General features: G+C 41.5%; 1 protein-coding gene across 1 annotated transcript in view; it reads left to right on the top strand.

Moving 5' to 3' along the window:
• LCK (LCK proto-oncogene, Src family tyrosine kinase) overlaps nt 1-19617 on the top strand; it is a 54708-nt gene that overhangs the window by 11803 nt on the left and 23288 nt on the right. Inside the window, exons 2-4 of the mRNA XM_040337042.1 lie at nt 7878-7988; nt 12898-12973; nt 19096-19186. Of these exons, the coding sequence (XP_040192976.1) occupies nt 7896-7988; nt 12898-12973; nt 19096-19186 (260 nt within the window). The 5' untranslated portion in view covers nt 7878-7895. The remainder of the gene's footprint in view (nt 1-7877; nt 7989-12897; nt 12974-19095; nt 19187-19617) is intronic.

The raw sequence follows: 19617 nt of genomic DNA, 5'->3' as shown, positions 1-19617 counted from the left end.
TCTGATATGGATGCAGTAAGATGTATCCCTGAATAAGGGATGCATTTTTCTGGCCATTCAAATGGGAGGCCTGTTTTGGCCGCACTCAGTTCTATGTTTGAAAGGGATATATTCAGCGCTAAACATTTTTTTGGATTGATTACTAAGCCTGAAAATGTTGCAAAATGATTCAGGATTGGGATGAGATTAGGGCCTGACACTTGGGGGTATGAGAGAAATAGGAGGATATCATCAGCAAAGAGGCATATTTTGTGTTTGTGTCCTCCTAATTCTATGCCTAAAATAGTGGGGTCAGATCTGATCTTTTGCGCAAGTGGTTCAATAAGGAGGGCAAATAATAATGGGGATAGTGGGCATCCCTGTCGCATGCCTCTTTTAATGCTAAAAGAGTCTGATTTATACCCTGCATACTTAACATATGCTTTCGGATTATTGTAAAGTTCCATGACCCATTTTGTAAAATTAGGGCCAAAACCCCATTTTTGTAATGTGTATTTTAGGTATGACCATGAAATGGAGTCAAATGCTTGTTTGATGTCTAAAGAGCAGAGCTTTTTTTCTCAGAAAATAGGTGCAGGAACTCAACCACGACCCGTTTAGATTTCACCAACAGTAGAAGAGTCTTAAAGGGGCATTAAATACCAGAATTGCATTACATACAGAGTGCAGAGTTCAGGGGGGTTACACACAGAGTGCAGAGCTGTCTCTTGTAAACACAGAAACCAGACTTCTGTGATTACAAGTGATTGTGGTGAGCAGGTACCAAAGGGTCTGACCCAGAGGTGGTGGAACTGAGTTCCCCCAAGTTCCCCCTGAAAAAAAGCCCTGCTAAAGAGAGAAAACACGCTGGAATTCCTCGCTGTTTTGCTATGTGTGCTAATAGGCTCGTCCTACGTATATTGTCGCCTGCTTGTCGAGTGGGCATAAAACCAACTTGGTCTCGATGGATCAGCGTTCCAATAATTTTATTAAGACGATTTGCTAATATTTTGGCTAGTATTTTGTTATCCATATTCAACATAGAAATAGGACGATAATTTGTACTAAGGGTGTCATCCGAATGTGGTTTAGGGATCATACATATTATGGCCAACAATGATTCTTGCCTAAAGGTTTTTTGTTTTAATAAGTCATTAAATGCTTCTGCCATCCTTGGGGAGATAAGGTCCTTGAAGGTTTTATAATATCGAGCTGAGAATCCATCAGGTCCTGGCCTTTTATTTAATTTGAGTTCTTTAATGGCAGCTGCTACGTCTTCTTGTGTGATTGTTTTTTCTAGTTGTGTTTTTTGAGTTTTCTTCATTTGTGGTAATTGAATTTGTGAGAAGAAGGAGTCTGCTTCCGTGTCATTAAATGTATTAGCCTCTGAATAAAGTGTTTTCAGGTGGGAACTGAACTTCTGTACTATTTTGAGTGGGTTACTAGTAATAATGTTGTTTGCTATTTTAAGTTTGATAGGCTTGAAGGTCTTATTAATAGAGTTCAGTGCTCTTGCTAAATATGTGCCTGGTTTATTAGCGTTCTTATAGAATGTGTGTTTAGTTCTATTTAATGCTTTGTCTGCTGAATCAGTAAGGAATAAATCATACTCTAAACGCGCTTTATCGAGACGATTTTTGGCGGTGGGAGTATGATTATTTTGGAAGGCCATGAATGATAAGTTAAATTCTGTTTCTAATTGTCTTGCCATTTGTTTATGCTCTCTTTTAAGGATCCCTAATTGTCGTTGGAATGTTCCTCTTAATACTGGTTTGTGTGCTTCCCAAAGCGTGAGTGGGGATATTTCTGGGCTCATATTGTGCTTTAAATATTCTTTTAGGGCTTGTTCAATCACTAAGCCATAGGTAGGATGCTTAAGCAATATCTCTGGGAGATACCAAGTTGGATCATGATTTTTGGGTATAGCAGATGCTACTGTGGTGAACACTACATTGTGATCAGACCATGGGATGGATATGATATTAGAGTTGAGTATTTCTGGTATCATACCAATTGTTAAAAATATATGATCAATGCGACTGAATGATTGATGTGGGTTAGAGAAATAGGTATAATTACGTTTCGTTGGATTAGATTCTCTCCAGGAATCCGCTAAATTATATTTGGATAGGAGGTTAGAGAGAGACCACTTGGCTTGATATTTTGGAGGAGCATATGGGGTTTTGTCCAAAAATGGAAGAAGGACCTGATTGGAATCACCGCATATAAACAGGGAGCCCATTTTGTGAGTATTAATAATTTGGAAAAGATGTGACATAAAGGGTACTGGATTAAGGTTGGGTGCATAATAAGAGACCACTGTAATAGGGGTGTCCATGATAAAGCCCATTAGAATAAGGTATCGACCCTCTGGGTCTTTGATTTCTGATTTCAGTACAAATGGCGTAGTTCGGTGGAATGCTATTAGGGTTCCCATTTTCTTGGTAGTAGTAGATGCTGTATACACTTGTGGATAAAAGGCATTATAAAATTTAGGAGTTGTGTTTGTGGTGAAGTGCGTTTCTTGTAAACAAACAATGTGAGCTTTCTTAGCCTGAAACGATCTAAATGCTTTTGTTTGTTTCTGAGGTACATTTAGACCTTGTACATTAAGAGTCGATACATTCAATGGAGCCATGATAGCCTAACCATTAAGCTAATCTTACCATTATTCATTGTGAAGTGGCTTCTCGGCCCAGTCTGTGCAGACAAAGGAGAAAAAGAAGAAAAGGGGATCCAAAATAATCATCCTTAAAAAGAAAATGAGAGACAATACAGATTAAAGAATATCTGAATACAATTAAGCAGATAAAGTTCTTGAGGCTTACCCGTGATAAGGGATAAAGTCCCCTATCAGGGGGAAAGGGGCCCTCGTCGAATCCCCACATAATATTATGGGGATCCGAGGAGATCCTAGTGAGGCACATGTTTTTTCCGTGCACTGGAGAACCGCTTACTAAATGTAATATGCGTACCCCTTAGGGTGCAAATTTTTCGCCCTAACTAAATATAACAAAACCATGAATAAGTTATATTTGATTTCCCATACATGAAAGTGAAATTGGGGGGGGGGGGGGATGCAATAACGACTAAACTACTGGGGTAATACTGGTTATTTTTAAACTATTCCCACAATAATATGTGGGGTTATTCAAGGTTTAAAATAAGATTGAAATTTCGCCCTATTGTAACATTAAAGCGGTAGTTCCCCCTCAAAAAAATTGTTACCCCTAGATTGATGCTCATTTTGTCTAGGGGAATCGGCTAGTTGTTTTAAAATTGAAGCTGTACTTACCGTTGTAGAGAGCGATCTTCTCTGCCGCTTCCGGGTTTGGTCTTCGGGTCTAGGCGTTCCTTCTTGATTGACAGGCTTCAATCAAGAAGGCTTCCGACGGTCGCATCTATCGCGTCACGATTTTCCGAAAGTAGCCGAACGTCGGTGCGCAGGCGCCGTATAGAGCCGCGCCGACGTTCGGCTTCTTTCGGCTACTTGTTAAGCGAAGGATGCGACCGTCGGAAGCCTGTCTGAAGACTGTCAATCAAAATAGGAACGCCCAGTCCCGAAGACCATACCCGGAAGCGGCGGAGAACTAGCCGATTCCCCTAGACAAAATGAGCATCAATCTAACGGTAACATTTTTTTTGAGGGGGAACTACCGCTTTAAGCATTGTGACTATAATAGCCAGAATGTTTAACAAACAAACAAAAAAATGTAACTTTTCCTTATCTTTGTTTAAGGTGTGTTAATAACTATGCTTCACTTGTAAACAAATAACCTTAAAGTATTTTTGAAGCACAATGGGTGCAAAGCACAAGTACATTAACAAACTGGCTAAATTAATATAGGTGGTTTAAACACTACCCTGAATTTACACACAAGTAGTAGATGATAAGATAGTAATATTACTCTGTGTGTTTAAAATATACAATCAGGTCTTCAGGTATTTCATAAAAAAATTATTTAAATTGAGAGAAAAAGAAAAAGTATAAACAAAAAAAAAATGTTGAAGAGTGGAAATTAAGTGTAACACTTACTGTATTTTCTTTTGGGAAAAAAAGTCTTTACATGAGTTGTATTTTCCTTTCCCAAAAAGTGTTGTTGAAGCAAAAAAAAAAAAAAAAGGGAACTTTTGTGATGGTCAGTCAGTCCATTGTATCTTCTTGGTCCTGGGGTTGGGATGCGAATCTGCCTCGTTTATGTGAATGGTGGGTACCATTATACATCCCATGCTGAGGTAAATTGCTGTGGGAAGAAGCAGATGCTGATCTTCTGCGTGAGGTGGTTGCTGTGGCTGCTCCTTCAATTAGCTTGAGGTCAAGTAAGGCTTGTTGAAGTTGGTCAGGTGTTCTGCAAGTAATTTTGGTTCCTTGGTAGGTGAAGCGCAGGGAAAAGGGGAATCCCCATTGATATTTAATCTTGTGGTGTTGGAGTTCCAATAAAAGAGGTTTCATTGCCCGCCTCTTGGATATAGTTAGCTGGGAGATATCTGCAAATATCTGATAGTTATATCCTTGAAAGAGTAAATTGTTCTTTTCTCTGGCTGCTTCCAATATCTGCTTCTTTGTTCTGTAATAATGGAACTTGGCAATAATGGCCCAGATTCACGTAGAAGTGCGGCGGCGTAACGTATCGTAGATACGTTACACCGCCGCAAGTTTTCATCGCAAGTGCCTGATTCACCAAGCACTTGCGAGAAAACTTCTGCCGGCGGGCCTCCGGTGTAAGCCCGTGTAATTCAAGGGGGCCTGTGTTTACGACGCAAACTCCCCCCAGCGGCGGCCACGGTATTGCATCTTAAGATCCGACAGTGTAAAACAATTACACCTGTCGAATCTTAGGGCTAACTATGCGTAACTGATTCTATGAATCAGTCGCATAGTTAAGAAGACCCTAAAACAGAGATACGACGGCGTATCAGGAGATACGCCGTCGTATCTCTTTAGTGAATCTGGGCCAATGTCCCTAGGGGGACCCTCTGTCCTTTTGGGCATAAGTGCCCTGTGGACTCTGTCCATTTCCATCCGTTCCACTGCTATTCCTGGCAGTAATTACTGACATAAGGCTAGTATGGTGGCTTGGAGGTCTAAGACTGATTCAGGAATACCTCTGAATCTTAAATTGGACCTTCTGGCGTGGTTTTCATAATCCTCCAACCTATTTTGTAGTGTTATATTTTCCTCTTTAAGTGAGTTCAGTTCAGTCAGACATTCTTGGGTGAAAACTTCAATTTCTTCAACTTTAATTTCCAATGTTTCTGTCCGGTGCCCCAATTCTCTAATCTCCTTTGTGAGGTTAGAGGTGATTTGTTCTGAGGTGTGCTTTAAGGCTTTATGCAGCATTTTCTCAAATTGCTTTAATAATCCTGAGGGGACAGCTGTGTCTTGAAGTGCTGCTTGAGAAATGTCATTATCATCTTCGCTGTCAGAGTTCAAATCTCCCAGGGAGATAGTGGGTTTCATCTGCTTTGCCATACTCTTTTTCTTTTTCCCTGAGGAGAATACAGCTGAGGGGGCTGGGGCCTTTTTTGCTGTACTTTTAGTCTGCTGGCTGCCGCTATTGGGGTTTGTTTTTTACTTGTTTCGGGCACCCCCCAGCACCATTTTCCTCATAAAAGGTCCCCCTCACCTCTTAGGCAAATGAGTCCACAAATTTTACCACTTTTGATTTGACTGGCGTCCTGAGATATGCAGCTTTTCTCCCTCACGGAGCAGAGCTCTAGCCCGACATGTCCGTCCTGCTAGCCTCCACACATGCGCCTCCACGATAACGATTCTTGACGATTAATCGTGCAGCTCTGGTGTGGAGTGTGGGCACACGGCGGCAGCTCCAGCGGCTCTTCCAGTCTGGGTTCCAGGAGCTCGGTGCTGGTCCAGATCTGGGTCAGCTAGTGGTGCATCTTGTTCTTGGGGATCTGCAAGGGGCGACACTGCCCCCTAAAAAATGCCTCCCAAAGCAAACGCCTTGTTTGCCTCGTGGCAGATATACACCCCTGTTAAAACAGTGATTTGTCATAATTGTTTTGATTATGGCTTACAGCTCATGAAAACCCCATATCCACAAACTCAGAAAATTTGAATATTACATGCAATCAATAAAACAAGGATTGTACATAGAACAATATCAGACCTCTGAAAAGTATAAGCATGCATTTGTTCTCAGTACTTGGTTTGGGCCCCTTTTGCAGCAATTACTGCCTCAATGTGGCGTGGCATGGAAGCTATCAGCCTGTGGCACTGCTCAGGTGTTATGGAAGACCAGGATGCTTCAATAGCGGCCTTCAGCTCTTCTGTATTGTTCGGTCTCATGTCTCTCATCTTTCTCTTGGCAATGCCCCATAGATTCTCTATGGGGTTCAGGTCAGGCGAGTTTGCTGGCCAATCAAGCACAGTAATCCCACGGTCATTGAACCAGGTTTTGGTGCTTTTGGCAGTGTGGGCAGGTGCCAAGTCCTGCTGGAAAATGAAGTCAGCATCCCAATAGAGCTTGTCTGTGGAAGGAAGCATGAAGTGCTCCAAAATCTCCTGGTAGACGGCTGTGTTGACCCTGGACTTAATGAAGCACAATGGACCAACACCAGCAGATGACACGGCTCCCCAAATCAACACAGACTGTGGAAACTTCACACTGGACTTCAAGCATCTTGCAGTGTCTCAATTCTTCCTCCATACTCCGGCTCCTTGGTTTCCAAATCAGATGCAAAATTTGCTCTCATCACAAAAGAGTACTTTGGACCACTGAGCACTAGACGATGTGTGTTTTTCTTTAGCCCAGGTAAGAAGCTTCTGACGTTGTTTATTGTTCAGGAGTGGCTTGACAAAAGGAATACGACATTTGAAGCCCATGTCCAGGATCCGTCTGTGTGTGGTGGCTCTTGATGCACTGACTCCAGCCTCAGTCCACTTCTTGTGAAAGCCCCCAACACTTTTCAATGAACTTTTCCTGACAATACTCTCCAGGCTGCGCTCATCCCTGCTGCTTGTGCACCTTTTTCTTCCACACTTTTCCCTTCCACATAACTTTCTATTAATGTGCTTTGATACAGCACTTTGGGAACATCCAACTTCTTTTGCAATTACCTTTTGAGGCTTTCCCTCCTTGTGGAGGGTATCAATGATGATTTTCTGCACAACTGTTAGGTCAGCAGTCTTTCCCATTATTGTGATTCGTACTGAACCAGACTGAGAGACCATTTAAAGGCTTAGGAACCCTTTGCACGTGTTATGGCTTAATTAGCTGATTAAAGTGGGACACTTTGAGCCTAGAATATTGCACCTTTTCACAATATTCTAATTTTCTGAGATTGTGGATTTGGGGTTTTCATGAGCTGTAAGCCATAATCATCACAAGTATGACAAATCACGGCTTGAACTATCTTGCTTTGCATGTAATGAGTCTATATTAGTTTCACCTTTTACGTTGCATTCGTAAAATAAATAAACTTTTGCACGATATTCAAATTTTTTGAGTATCACCTGTATGTCACTTATGATTATTGGCATGTCTTGAGTGTAACTCGATGGTTTTGTTCTGCTTTAAACACACTGAAACTCTTTATTAGAACACATCTTTGACTAGCAATTCATAGAAATTTTAAGTCAATAACTGCATGGTTCAGTAATGGGGAATCACATTGTCAGGAACAAATTTTCCATATGAATGGATCAGCTACTTTTGTGAATACACAGTTATAAGTTGTTTCATTGTTTCGCTAGTGAACAATGTCTCAGAATAATTGTGCTATTTCTGTTACTTGCTTGAGTACTGGATGATAATAAAGTTTGTTTAGTGAGATTAAGTTTAACCATCTTGCTTGCTTACTTACATGCTTTCTTACTGAAAACTTGAATATCAGTCTATGTGCACAGACCTTTACTGAATGAAGACTCTTTACTTAAGGATATTTATGCAGGTACAATGGGGTGCGCCTGTAGCTCTGAATATGAAGATGACTGGATGGAAAATTTTGATATTTGTGAAAACTGCCACCTGCCACGGGAAAAGTCACACGTAAGTTTAATGCTATTTAAAGTTTATGTAAAGATTGTCAGATAACATTTTTTGCTGGGTTTTAACCTTTGATGTCAAGTTAAAGGGAAGATTTTAAAGAAATGTGAATTGGCATATTCAGCTTACTACATGCAGTAATTAACAACAGTATAAATGGTTGGTCTCAGAGCAAAACAAAGTATATAAAACCAAACATTTTTTTATTTTTTTTAGACAGAGTAGAGAATGGGTATGACTGATCAGCAGGTCCACCCTACAGGTCGCAGGCTCTAAGAAACTGCACGCAGGGTGGTTTCAAATTTTTCCCTTACTCTCTGCATATAGTTCATGCATGGCACGTTGATCTCCAAATTTGCTGTATGTAGCAACCTTTGGAAAGCAATGCACATCAATTGGTCCAGTGCTCAAGGTGAAGGACTAAGGGCAGGTGCTGTATATTATCATTCTATCTTTGTTGGTTATTACGTTGGAAGACTGAAGTCAGGAAGCACTGAGCAGCATTATAAATTCCCAAAGGGGGGCAGGGATTTCCTACCACTATTAAACCTAGCATTTCCATCATAAAAGTTGTCCCCCTTCTACCATTCTTGGTGTATAGAACAAACTTCAACATACAAAAAACTTTTATAATAAATTGATAAGCGTGAGTATATACAAAAATATATTAAACTACTTACAGATTTTTCTGTATAGACAAATTATTCTAATGTATTTTTCATTATCACTGTTAATCAGCTACATGAAGCAGATCCCTCAGCTATGATTTCTTCACCTTTTTAATATTAGGCCCATTGTGCAACTAGACCCCATTACAAGCTACTATGGCTATAGTTACACCTGTGGTAGCTGAATATATTTTATGTCGTATACACTATGTAGTCATAAACACTAGAGGCCAGAAGTTGCTTAAAAATTAATGAACAATTTGGCCAACTGTTCAAGTTCAAAGCCTATAAATGCGAGTGTGGGAAAGACCTGTAGATTAAGCAAGAAGACAACAAAATCTTTACCCCCCCCCCCCCCCGATGCCTTCTTCAGTGGCATCTGCCGGTAGCGGATAGAATAAAGATGATTAATCAATCAGAAGGAAAATGTATGGGAGACTGTCAGTCAATGCCCACATGCAATATAAAAAACATATCCAGTCCTTTCTTTTAATCCAAGTCATTGCTAGCTCACACTATCGAAATGTTACTGTTTACCTCCCTCTTGCTTCTACATGATTATACAAGAAGAGGCTGGGAAGGTAGGTGGAGCTGTCTGGACTGTCTCAAGGAGCCCTGACCAATCCACAACTAGGATTGGCAGAGGGCAGGCATCCTTGAAATACCTAGGGTCAGCCCAGCTGGGGAGGAGTTGTCTGGCGAAAGAACCAAGGATGGCGTACTAGGCTGTCGGGGCCTTTGAGGGAGCTCCCAAGTCTGAGGAGAGGGGGGTGACTTTTGGCCTGGAACTCGGTGCAGGACGCAGTCCTTCAAGAACTCATAAAGGATCCAAACAGGAGTCAGAAAGGACAGCAGAAGCTAGTACTGTCGGGCACATCTTCAGGAGGGAACCACAGGATGTAGCCAGGAGGGCTGACTGGAGAGGCATGCCAGAAGGACTGAGAGGAAAAAGTCAGAGCTGGGTGTGGAGCCAGTGAGGATTGCAATGTCATGGGCAGCAAAGTTGCGCAGCTGCAGCCAGAAGGGCTGGCAGGGCCTGAGGAGGACTGAGTGGGAGCGGTAGTCCACCAGTAGGACAGCTAGCACTATTAAGACTTTCTATATTTTCTGCTACACAAAAGGGCCATGCCTGCAAAGGGCAAGTTACTTAGGCCTGGCTAAGCCAGTGTCAGGTCTAACCACCATGTGTTAGCTGTTCCTGAAACCCCTAAATAGGAGGCTACATCAAGGAGGAATAGAGCGAACCACTACATAGGAAATGAAGAGTTGTGCTGGCAGAGTCTGGAGGAGTGTACAAAGAGTGTACATAGTTGTCCTTAGCAACTTTGCTATTATTCCACTGGGCATCCCATTATTCCCATGCTTGTATGCATGCCTGACAATGTCGGGGGATGCTCCTACTGAGAAGATGGATAGTGCCCTAGGGTATTTCCTCCCAGATCTGGACCAGGGCATCACTGAGCTCCTGAACAAACTGAGGTGCAACCTGGCGGTGTTGGATGGACCAAAACATAATGTACCAGAGGTGTTCTATTGGATTTAGGTCAGGCAAGCATGGAGGCCATTCAATGGTATCAATTCCTTCATCCTCTAGGAACGAGCTGCATACTCTTGCCACATGAGGCCAGGCATTGTTGTGCACCAGGAGGAACCCAGGACACACTGCACCATTGTAGGGTCTGACAATGGATCCAAGGATTTTATCCTAAAGCCAAACGGCAGTCAGGGAGCCATTGCCTGGCCTGTAGAGGTTTGTGTGTCCCTCCATAGATATGCCTCCCCAGACAATCACTGACCCACCATCAAACTGGTCATGTTGAACGATGTTACAGGCAACAGAACATTATTCACGGCTTCTCCCGATCCTTTCACATCACATGTGCTAAGGATGAACCTGCTCTCATCTGTGAAAAGCACAGGGCGCCGGTAGAGCACCTGACAATTCTGGTGCTCCACAATACTGATGGGTTAGGGACCTTCTACGGCCCTGTCCAGCTCCCCTAGAGGAACTGACTGTCTCCTGGAATCTCCTCCATGCTCTGGGAGACACAGCAAACCTTCTAGAAATGGCATGTATTGATGCGCCGTCCTGGAGGATTTGGACTGCCTGTGCAACCTCTATAGGTTCTAGGTATTGCCTCTTGCTACTAGTAGTGATACTGACCCTAGCCAAATGTAAAACTAGTGATAAACAGTCAGAAAAGATGAGTAGGGAAAAAAATTTCATTGGTCTCCACCTGTAAGACCATTCCTGTTTTGGAGGTTGTCTCATTGTTGCCCATCTAGTGCACCTATTTGTAATTTCATTAACACCAAAGCAGCTGATTAAGAACTCTCTCTGCTACTTAACTGACAAGTTCAATATCCCAGGAGTTTAATTGATTTGATTATTACTCTGATAAAAAGGTTTCCTTTAATTTTTTTGAGCAGTGTATTTTAGTTTTACATGTTAGAAAACAGGAGCGCTGCAAAATTATATATTTAATTTATTGTACTTTACGATTACACAAGGGTATTAGCAGCTCCATATTGGAATATTGGTAAAGTAGCGCAGGGATAGTCTTATCATTTATATTTGTTTATAAATCTTCTCCAAACCTTTTTTATAGCTGCTCTCATCTTCACTGTTTGCAACAATATCCGATTTGGGAATTACTCATATCTAAATGTCCCCCTATAGACCATAATGACAACTAAAATACAGCAGCTGCTTACTGCAGTTTTAAAAGTTGGCATGTTTAACACCTTTAACAAATCCATCATCTATATTATTAAAGTTATTGGATATAAATGAGTCTAGTTGTATTAATCAACACCATATCCCAATATAGAAAAATCATTAAAGAAGAAAACATCCCCGTTTTCTTCTATGTGGATGAATACCATCTATATTTCCTTTGTCTGTGTGTGCATGTTTTCAACAGTCTTTAAATAAGTATACATTATACCCATATACGTCAAAATGCCTTAAAGGGGAAGGTGCAGCTTACCTATTGCTCTTTGATAATAGGTCCACATGTTAAGGTGAGAGTAAATTATGAATGATGGTGGGACTCACCTGTGGTATTAATGGTGTGAGGGAGCAAGGAAGATACACTGATAACACAAGATTTGGAGACATTTTACATTTTTGTGGACATTTGTGTGCTATTCATATGTTTACTGAAATTTAAGGATTTGGACTATGGTTCACATTTTCACAATGTATGCACACTAATACACCATTTTTATCATTTGATTATTATTTTTTCCTTTGTGTCTTTTGATTTTGACTATAGTCTCTGCAACAAAGATTCATGGGTAATTCAGAAAAATTTAGTTCCGACTAATGGGATTAGCACCTCATCCCAAGCAGAATATGTGAAATTGAGAGGCAGGGGGGATTTTTACGGTGCATTACAGATAATAATGAGAAACAATTGTTTAAGAAAAAGATATAACATATTTTAATGAAAATCAAGGTTAAAAAGCATACAAATTGGGTAGCGTAATAACAAATCAGAGGCTAGATGGTCATATCAGGCAGGTATCCGGTTACACCAGTTTAGTTGACTGGTGTAACCGGATGTAACCAACAAAACTGGTTTAACCGGATACCTGCCTGATATGACCATCTAGCCTCTGATTTGTTATTACGCTACCCAATTTGTATGCTTTTTAACCTTGATTTTCATTAAAAGTTGTTATATCTTTTTCTTAAATGTTGTAAATATCCCCCCTGCCTCTCAATTTCAATTTTCAATTTCATATAATCATGGGTAAGATTGCGGAACGCAAGAGATAGGGGCTATATAACATAAATCAAAACACAGTGGTGCTGTGCAGTGCTTTTTTTTTGTCTTCATTTTATGTTGATGTGGGAAGCACATAACAGTGTGGCCAGCAACAACTGAACATAGGTCACTGCTTACTTTTTGTCTATTTAATAGGTTTGCGCAGAGAATAACTTTACCTAATATGGGCAAAGTGATGTAGCCCATAGCAATAACGCAACATTTGTTTTTGTCTTGACTGTCCTATACTACTGAAAGGTCAAATCTGTTAAGTTAAAAATTGATTACTGCACTTTAGGCTCTTCGTCATAACTGTTTGCTCCACCCTAGCTTAAAAAAATCTACTGATATTAAGCAAGTTGCTCAATAACATAACAGATATGGCCAGTGTGGCACCTCTGTGTAAATATGGATGTTCCAAGGAATGAAAATAGACTTACCAAGAGTGATATATTTCTGTTTTTCCCTCAGACGATCACACGATATGATGTACAGGATCCATTGGTTTCATATGTGCCCCAAGCCCCTCCAGGTTCTCCACTTCACGGTAGGAATGAGGCCACAGATTTATGTACACACAGCTGCTGTGCTGAGCTTTAACGTAGATGACAGAGTCAGATCCCCTTTGGTAAATTGTTCTTATACACATTCCATAATGTTGATTTTTAGGTAATGATATGACCATCTGACACATGTACAAGAAAAAAAAAAAACTTTAGTTTGTAAACACGAAAGCCAGTTTATGTTTACACTTACAATGGTAAATAACAGGATAAAGGATGAATATTTCCAAACTATAAAATTAAAAGTTCTATGGCATACCTCCCAACAGTCCCGGATTGGGCGGGACTTTGCCGCATTTACACCTCTGTCCTGCTTTACAGGGGCTTTTCTCTGCATAATTCTGTTGATTAAATGTTAACTTCTAGCTCAATAGGACCTGCAGAAGTGTGAACATCCAGCACAGTCAGGGATTGGTGAGCAAGCCAGCTGGGTGTGCACTGTGCAGCCCTAATAAGAGACTGAACCTGTCAAATTCAAGCTGTGATGTCGGTGATGGGCGGGACTGCTACCCATACCCACCCCCTTTGTAAAGCAACCAGTGCATAGGGAAAGAGGCATTCATACATTGCTGGCGGGGAAAAGGTGCCCAGGGTTTTTTCAGCTGTAGCGCCTGTGTACTTTCAGTCCAGGTGCTATCTTAAATTTAGAGGGGGATGAGAGAGTTAGTTTACTCTCATCTAACTAATTTATGTAAATTAGGCCTCTACTCTAGCTGGGCTGTACTGCCAGTTCATTCTGTGTTCCAGAGATACCTTTCCATCTCTGGGCGACAGGTGGCAGCAGTGGAGTTCAGTCTGAAGCGCCTCTTGCCAGCAGCCAATTAGAGGAGTTTCTCCCTTGCGGGCATGCTGGGGGAGGGTACTTCTAGAGCGGACGCCATTTTTTGGGGTTCGTCTTCTTCTGGTTCCGGGTGCGGCACCCACCTTCAGGCCGGGGCGCACGTGTTACGCGGTGTCCTTAGTTCCGGGACCACGATGGCCCAGAGCAACTGAAGCTGTGGCGGGGGCCCCAGTCATCTACTGGGGCCCCAAAAAATATTGAAGAAGATCCCAAGCGAGTTGTGCTGTTCGATGGGGAGTCAGTCTGAGGTGAGCCCGGAGGCAGGCGATCCAACAGGGCCTAGACAATCCATCGGGGATCGAGGTGACCGGACATTGACAGTTTGTTTGATGGCAACCTGTCAGTCGGTGACCATTTGAGAGACTACCTGAGGGAGATTCAGGCACTAATCTACCAAGGAGGATTTACCTCACTACCTATGTTCTGGAGAATGGACCTGTGGCAGAGGTCCCGTTCTGACTCGTCAGTTCTATTAAGTTTGTGGCAGAGACTTAATTTCTCCTCAAGTTCCGAGTGATACCCTGGCTGCCAGGTCGGTGTGAGAGGCCTGTCCAGGTACACTATAGGCGACGAAAGTAGAGTGTTATGCGAAGCAGGACTGCTTCTGTTCTATGCAAGCTTGAATCTGCAACTTTCTCTTCTTCACCAACCTTTCTCTATCTACCTTAAGTTCACTGTTTGCCGTGTTGGGCAAGAATAAAAGCACAGAAAATGACACCCTGCTGTTTGGACATTCCGTCATTTGCTTTCATCATCATCATCATCATCACTACCCCTAGACACATCACAGAAGGTAACACGCCGACCCAAATCTAATCAGCGGCTCCTGCGGGGGTAGCGCTACACAGCCTTCTGCAGTAATTGAAGGTAAAAGCAGAGCAGCTCCCTCGCGGCTCCTTTAACAGCCTTCTTTGCTCTGCACCACGATCCTTATCTCCCATCTGGTTGGGAACTTCAGGAGCTGAAAATGAGTGTGCACCTAGTGCACTGAAAAGGAAGCTGTGATAGAGCCAGTTACAGAAAAGTGCTTTTAGAAAGGTAATCATGTGGAGGATGGTGGAGCTTTGGGGAAGGGGGGATGGGAAGATGAGGGCAGAGGAGAAGTGTTGCAGAGGTTGTAGCAGCGGAGTAGAGGTGCAATATTGAGATGTAGATGGATGAATGGACTCTTTACCTAGTGTTCTCTTGAACCCTGTGCATAATATATTCAAGAACCCACCTTCCTTTACATAATGCACTCCAGAACCCAATACATAACATACTCCAGAACCCAGTACATAACGCACTCCAGAACCCATCTTCCTGTACATAATGCCCTTTAGAACCCAGTACATAATGCACTTCAAAACCCACCTTCCTTTACATAACGACCTCCAGAACTCAGTACATAACATACTCCAGAACCCAGTACATAACGCACTCCAGAACCCAGAACCCACCTTCCTGTACATAATGCCCTTTAGAACCCAGTACATAGCGCACTCCAGAACCCCGTACATAATGCACTCAAGAACCCACCTTCCCGTACATAACGCACTCCAGAACCCAGTACATAACGCACTCCAGAACCCAGTACATAACGCGCTCCAGAACCCACCTTTCTGTACATAATGCACCCCAGAACCCAGTACATAATGCACTCCTGAACCCACCTTCCTGAACATAATGCACTTCAGAACCCAGTACATAACGCACTCCAGACCCCACCTTTCTGTACATAACGCACTTTGGAACCCACCTTCCTGTACATAACGCACTCCAGAATCCTGCACTCTCTATCTAGCACTCTCCTGAACCCTGCACATGATGCATAATGCACTTCACAACTCTGCGCTCTGCTGTATTACAAAAAATGGCCTGGTCAGGAAGGGGCAAATCCTTCCATTCCTTAAGTAGTATAGGGGTTAATTAAAGTGATAATGAACACACGCATTATTTACATTATCCCTTCTCTTTACAGTATGTGTATGAATGATGGCACTGTATTTAAATAAACAAAAATGTAATCTAAGTAGCTTTTTCCATAATCATCATACAGCTGTCATGTGACCCAGCTATTTACCAGTCCATCTGAAGGAAAACATATCAATGGGAGAGGCTTCTAGTCCTCTGTGGCCAGACCCCCCCCCCCCCCCCAAAAAAAAAAGCCTTCAGAATACATAATTAATATAAAAAAAGTTTTAAATCACACAAATATGTATTGGAGCCTAAGTCTTTATTATTTTTGTGCAAAAATAAGGTGTGGGCTATCTAGCTTGAGGTTCTGCCAATTACAGCCATAAGGATGAGTAACGCTTAAAGCTGTATGCTGTGTTTGTTCTATACCAACCCTTGTTCTCCCTACTCAGTTTGTAGTTTTTCAAATCTCCTTATTGTTACTGTGATCACACATGACATGAGGGACAAATCTTACCAATGGGTGCAAAAAACAGCCATAAAAAACACAAAGTCTAGTCCTCCCCACTTTTTCCAAAACAATAAAATAAGCTTCATCTCGAGTTCAACTTTAAGACACCCCCATAACTACTGATTTTAGCAAGGAAAGGATGGCTAGGCATGTTTTTTCATCTGATTTATACTATCCTTACATTTTGTCATTTGCAATAGAAGACCCAAGAATAGCTTGTTCTCATGACAACCACTGGAGTTCGAATACCAAACCAAATATTTCTCATCCTGTATTTTTTCTGTACTAGCGCTATTATCTAGCAAACTACAAATATGAAATGCATTTCTAATTTATAACAAAAGAGAGGTCAACGTTGCATAATTTAGAAATGTATATAGTTGGATCCTGTCACAAGGTTGTCTGTGTTGTGTGGTTCTACTCCCATCTATAGGAAAATGGATACAGAGGCACTAAACTACAATATACTGTATCATTTCAGAGCAGGCTTCCCCATTCCTTTCTGGTGTATAACAGCACATAATGACCTTCTCACACAGCCCTTCACAAAGCCAGGTATATACCAGCATTTAAAGCTAAACACCAGCTACCTTTGTTTGATAGATGGTAGAGGCTTTTTATTGCTAACTGTACCCCCCTTTTATGAGACTTTTTCTCAGTTCCCATTCGATGGGGGTCAGACAGAACAGGACGTCTAGGGAAATCTCAGTTTTTCCAAATTTCACTAAGTGTCACACAAAACAAGAAATGAGGAAAAATCCATAAGAAAATGAATACACAGTAATAAAGATACGTTTTCTATTAGAGTGAGGAAGGTTTAGAACTCTGACAGAATTTGACGGCTGTAAGTGACCCATTGAAGAAACTTTCCTTATACAGTGAGGGCAGAACTGCAGGGATGCAGGGCGGGCACCGGGCAGTGAGAGATGTCATCTCTCTGCTCCCCCGCTTGCCGGCTCCCTGATTGGCCAGCAGCCGTTTACACACCGTCACCAAGGCGCACAGCTGCTCACCAACCGAGCCGCCCAGGCCGCACACAGAGCCACACGCTGTCTCTCACCAACAGAGCCGCCCGTGCTCTCTCAGCCGCGGAGCCACCCGTCGGCTCTCTCACCCACGGAGACGCCCTCCCACCGACTCACCCGCATTCTCGAAGGGTTGCCCATACATGGTTGTGGCTGCTGGACAGGCTGAGATTTGAACCATCTATGGCTGGCCTAAGGGTAAGGCAGGCCATAGGTTACTCAATTTTCTTTCCTTTCACCACCGGGCAAGGGTTGTGGGGATGAGGCCCCACAACCCTTGTTACACTTTAAGCATTATTAAAAATCACTGCTCCTGAAAAAAAAGTTTTTTTTAAAAAAAAATTTGCATTGATATGTGTCTCCTGGGGCAGTACCTGGGTCCCCATACACTTTTTATGGCAATAACTTGAATATAAGCCTTTAAATTAGCATTTTTTTATATTCATGTCCCTTAGATTTTAACAGTGTTCGCACAAATTTTTTGCCTGTTCGCATGTTCTGGTGCGAACCGAACCGGGGGGTGTTCAGCTCATCTCTATTAAGCAATAGCCCAAGAACATTCGGCTAGAACATCTTTAAAACAACAATTGATGACAACAGGAGTGCATAAGTAAAGTGGATGTAAACCCACAAGCGAACAGCCTCAGATGATATACAGGGATGAACCAAATATCCCTACATAGGTTTTACATGTATATCTGCTGTCTTCACATTTATATACTATTTAGAGTGTTCAGATCGTGTTAGGAGATTTTCTCTTCCTGGTTAACACAGAGTGTGATGTCTGGGCATACAGCCAAGATAGCTAACATTGCTGATTGGAGGAAAGGCACAAACCCCCTCTCCTCATAGGCAGAGACTCTCAGAGGTGTTTTGTAATAGGACCTGCTCTCTGCTAATCTATTTTAGCAACCTCCCCAGACAAAAGATTCAGGCTGCTTTTATCTAAAAGTCTGAGAATTTGTCAGGAATTATCAGGCTGATAACAGAGGAATGAGTCTGGAGAGAGCTACAGGACATAGCTCATTGAAGAGAGATAACAAAATACTGCAGATATATGTGCCCATCTCAAATTTCATGAATCGGGTTTACATCCACTTTAATGTTTTATTTGAGATAAACCAGAAAGAAACCAAGAATACTGGTATTAAATCTATGCAAATATGCAATGCTGTAAAAATTAGATCACAGGTATACAAGCACAATCAAAATTTAGAATTTTGAGTAAGTGTTTGACTCATATTTTCACTGCTGCCATTAAGAAAAGCATTGCTAAAGAAAGGAAATCACCCTGTCAGAAATTTAATGAGGTAACGTGTCATGTTACTAAATTAAAATTCCATGGGCAAAATATTTTCTTTTACCCAACTATGACCACAGATTTCAGAAAATGTAAATATTTCTGCTGCTTTCTCCTTCCTTGTGAACAAGTTACGACAACCAGGTCACTAGTCTGATTAATTTGGGGATCCTGATTCTTTAATTTTTTTATTTTTTATCCATAATGGTTTTTGTTACTTCATTCTCAATGTCTTACCTATCCATGTTGTACTCACTAATTGGATGCATTGCTATTCTTGCATGATGTTTATCACCTATCATGGTCTGTATGTAACCATTTTTGTTAACTCTTTATGGCCCCTTCCATATTTCATCCTGGTGGTATGTTTTGCTGATTTCTTTTTCTATGTGTGAAATTCCTTTTTAAGATTTATTGTTTATTACAATTATAAAAAAAAAGAATTTCAGCGACAGCTGGTATTTTTTTTTTCATGGTACATTAAAAAATGCTGCAATAATTTTGACCTTGTGCTGTGTATTTGTGTTCTACAGATAACCAGATGGTGGCTTTATATGACTATGAACCTGTTCATACTGGCGACCTTGGCTTTAAAGCTGGAGACAAGTTGCAGATTTTGGAATCGTGAGTGTGACTTAACAGTACAAATAATCAAGATATAAGACCCTCATGTTTATGAAAGTTTAGCTGTCAGCACAAGGTCATTGACACTAGTTATCAGTGCGCAGTGTTAGATGTAACTCTTTGATTGCATACCCCCCCCTGACTGTTCAGTGCTAGGTTCTACATTAAAAACTAACCTTACTTTCAATGGTGCTTCCATAGTGTGGTATGTATGCTTGCGTAGTGTGCTATTTCCTCTTTCTTTAACTTAGCTGTATGTAAATTCATTACAGTAAAAGTCGGAATAAAAATAAAATAATTATAATCATAAAATTTGGAACATTGAGCCTTTTTTTTTTAAGGTAGCTAATAAAATTGATTTCCAGCAGAAATCCAGCGGATTCTCACATTTCAGATGGAGATTTTTTCTTATTTCTTTTAATAAAAAATCA

Source organism: Rana temporaria, chromosome 2 (assembly GCF_905171775.1).
Source record: "Rana temporaria chromosome 2, aRanTem1.1, whole genome shotgun sequence".
NCBI classification, from domain to species: Eukaryota; Metazoa; Chordata; class Amphibia; order Anura; family Ranidae; genus Rana; species Rana temporaria.
Note: the sequence above shows the minus strand (reverse complement) of the source record. Positions and strands in the feature narration are given on the sequence as shown.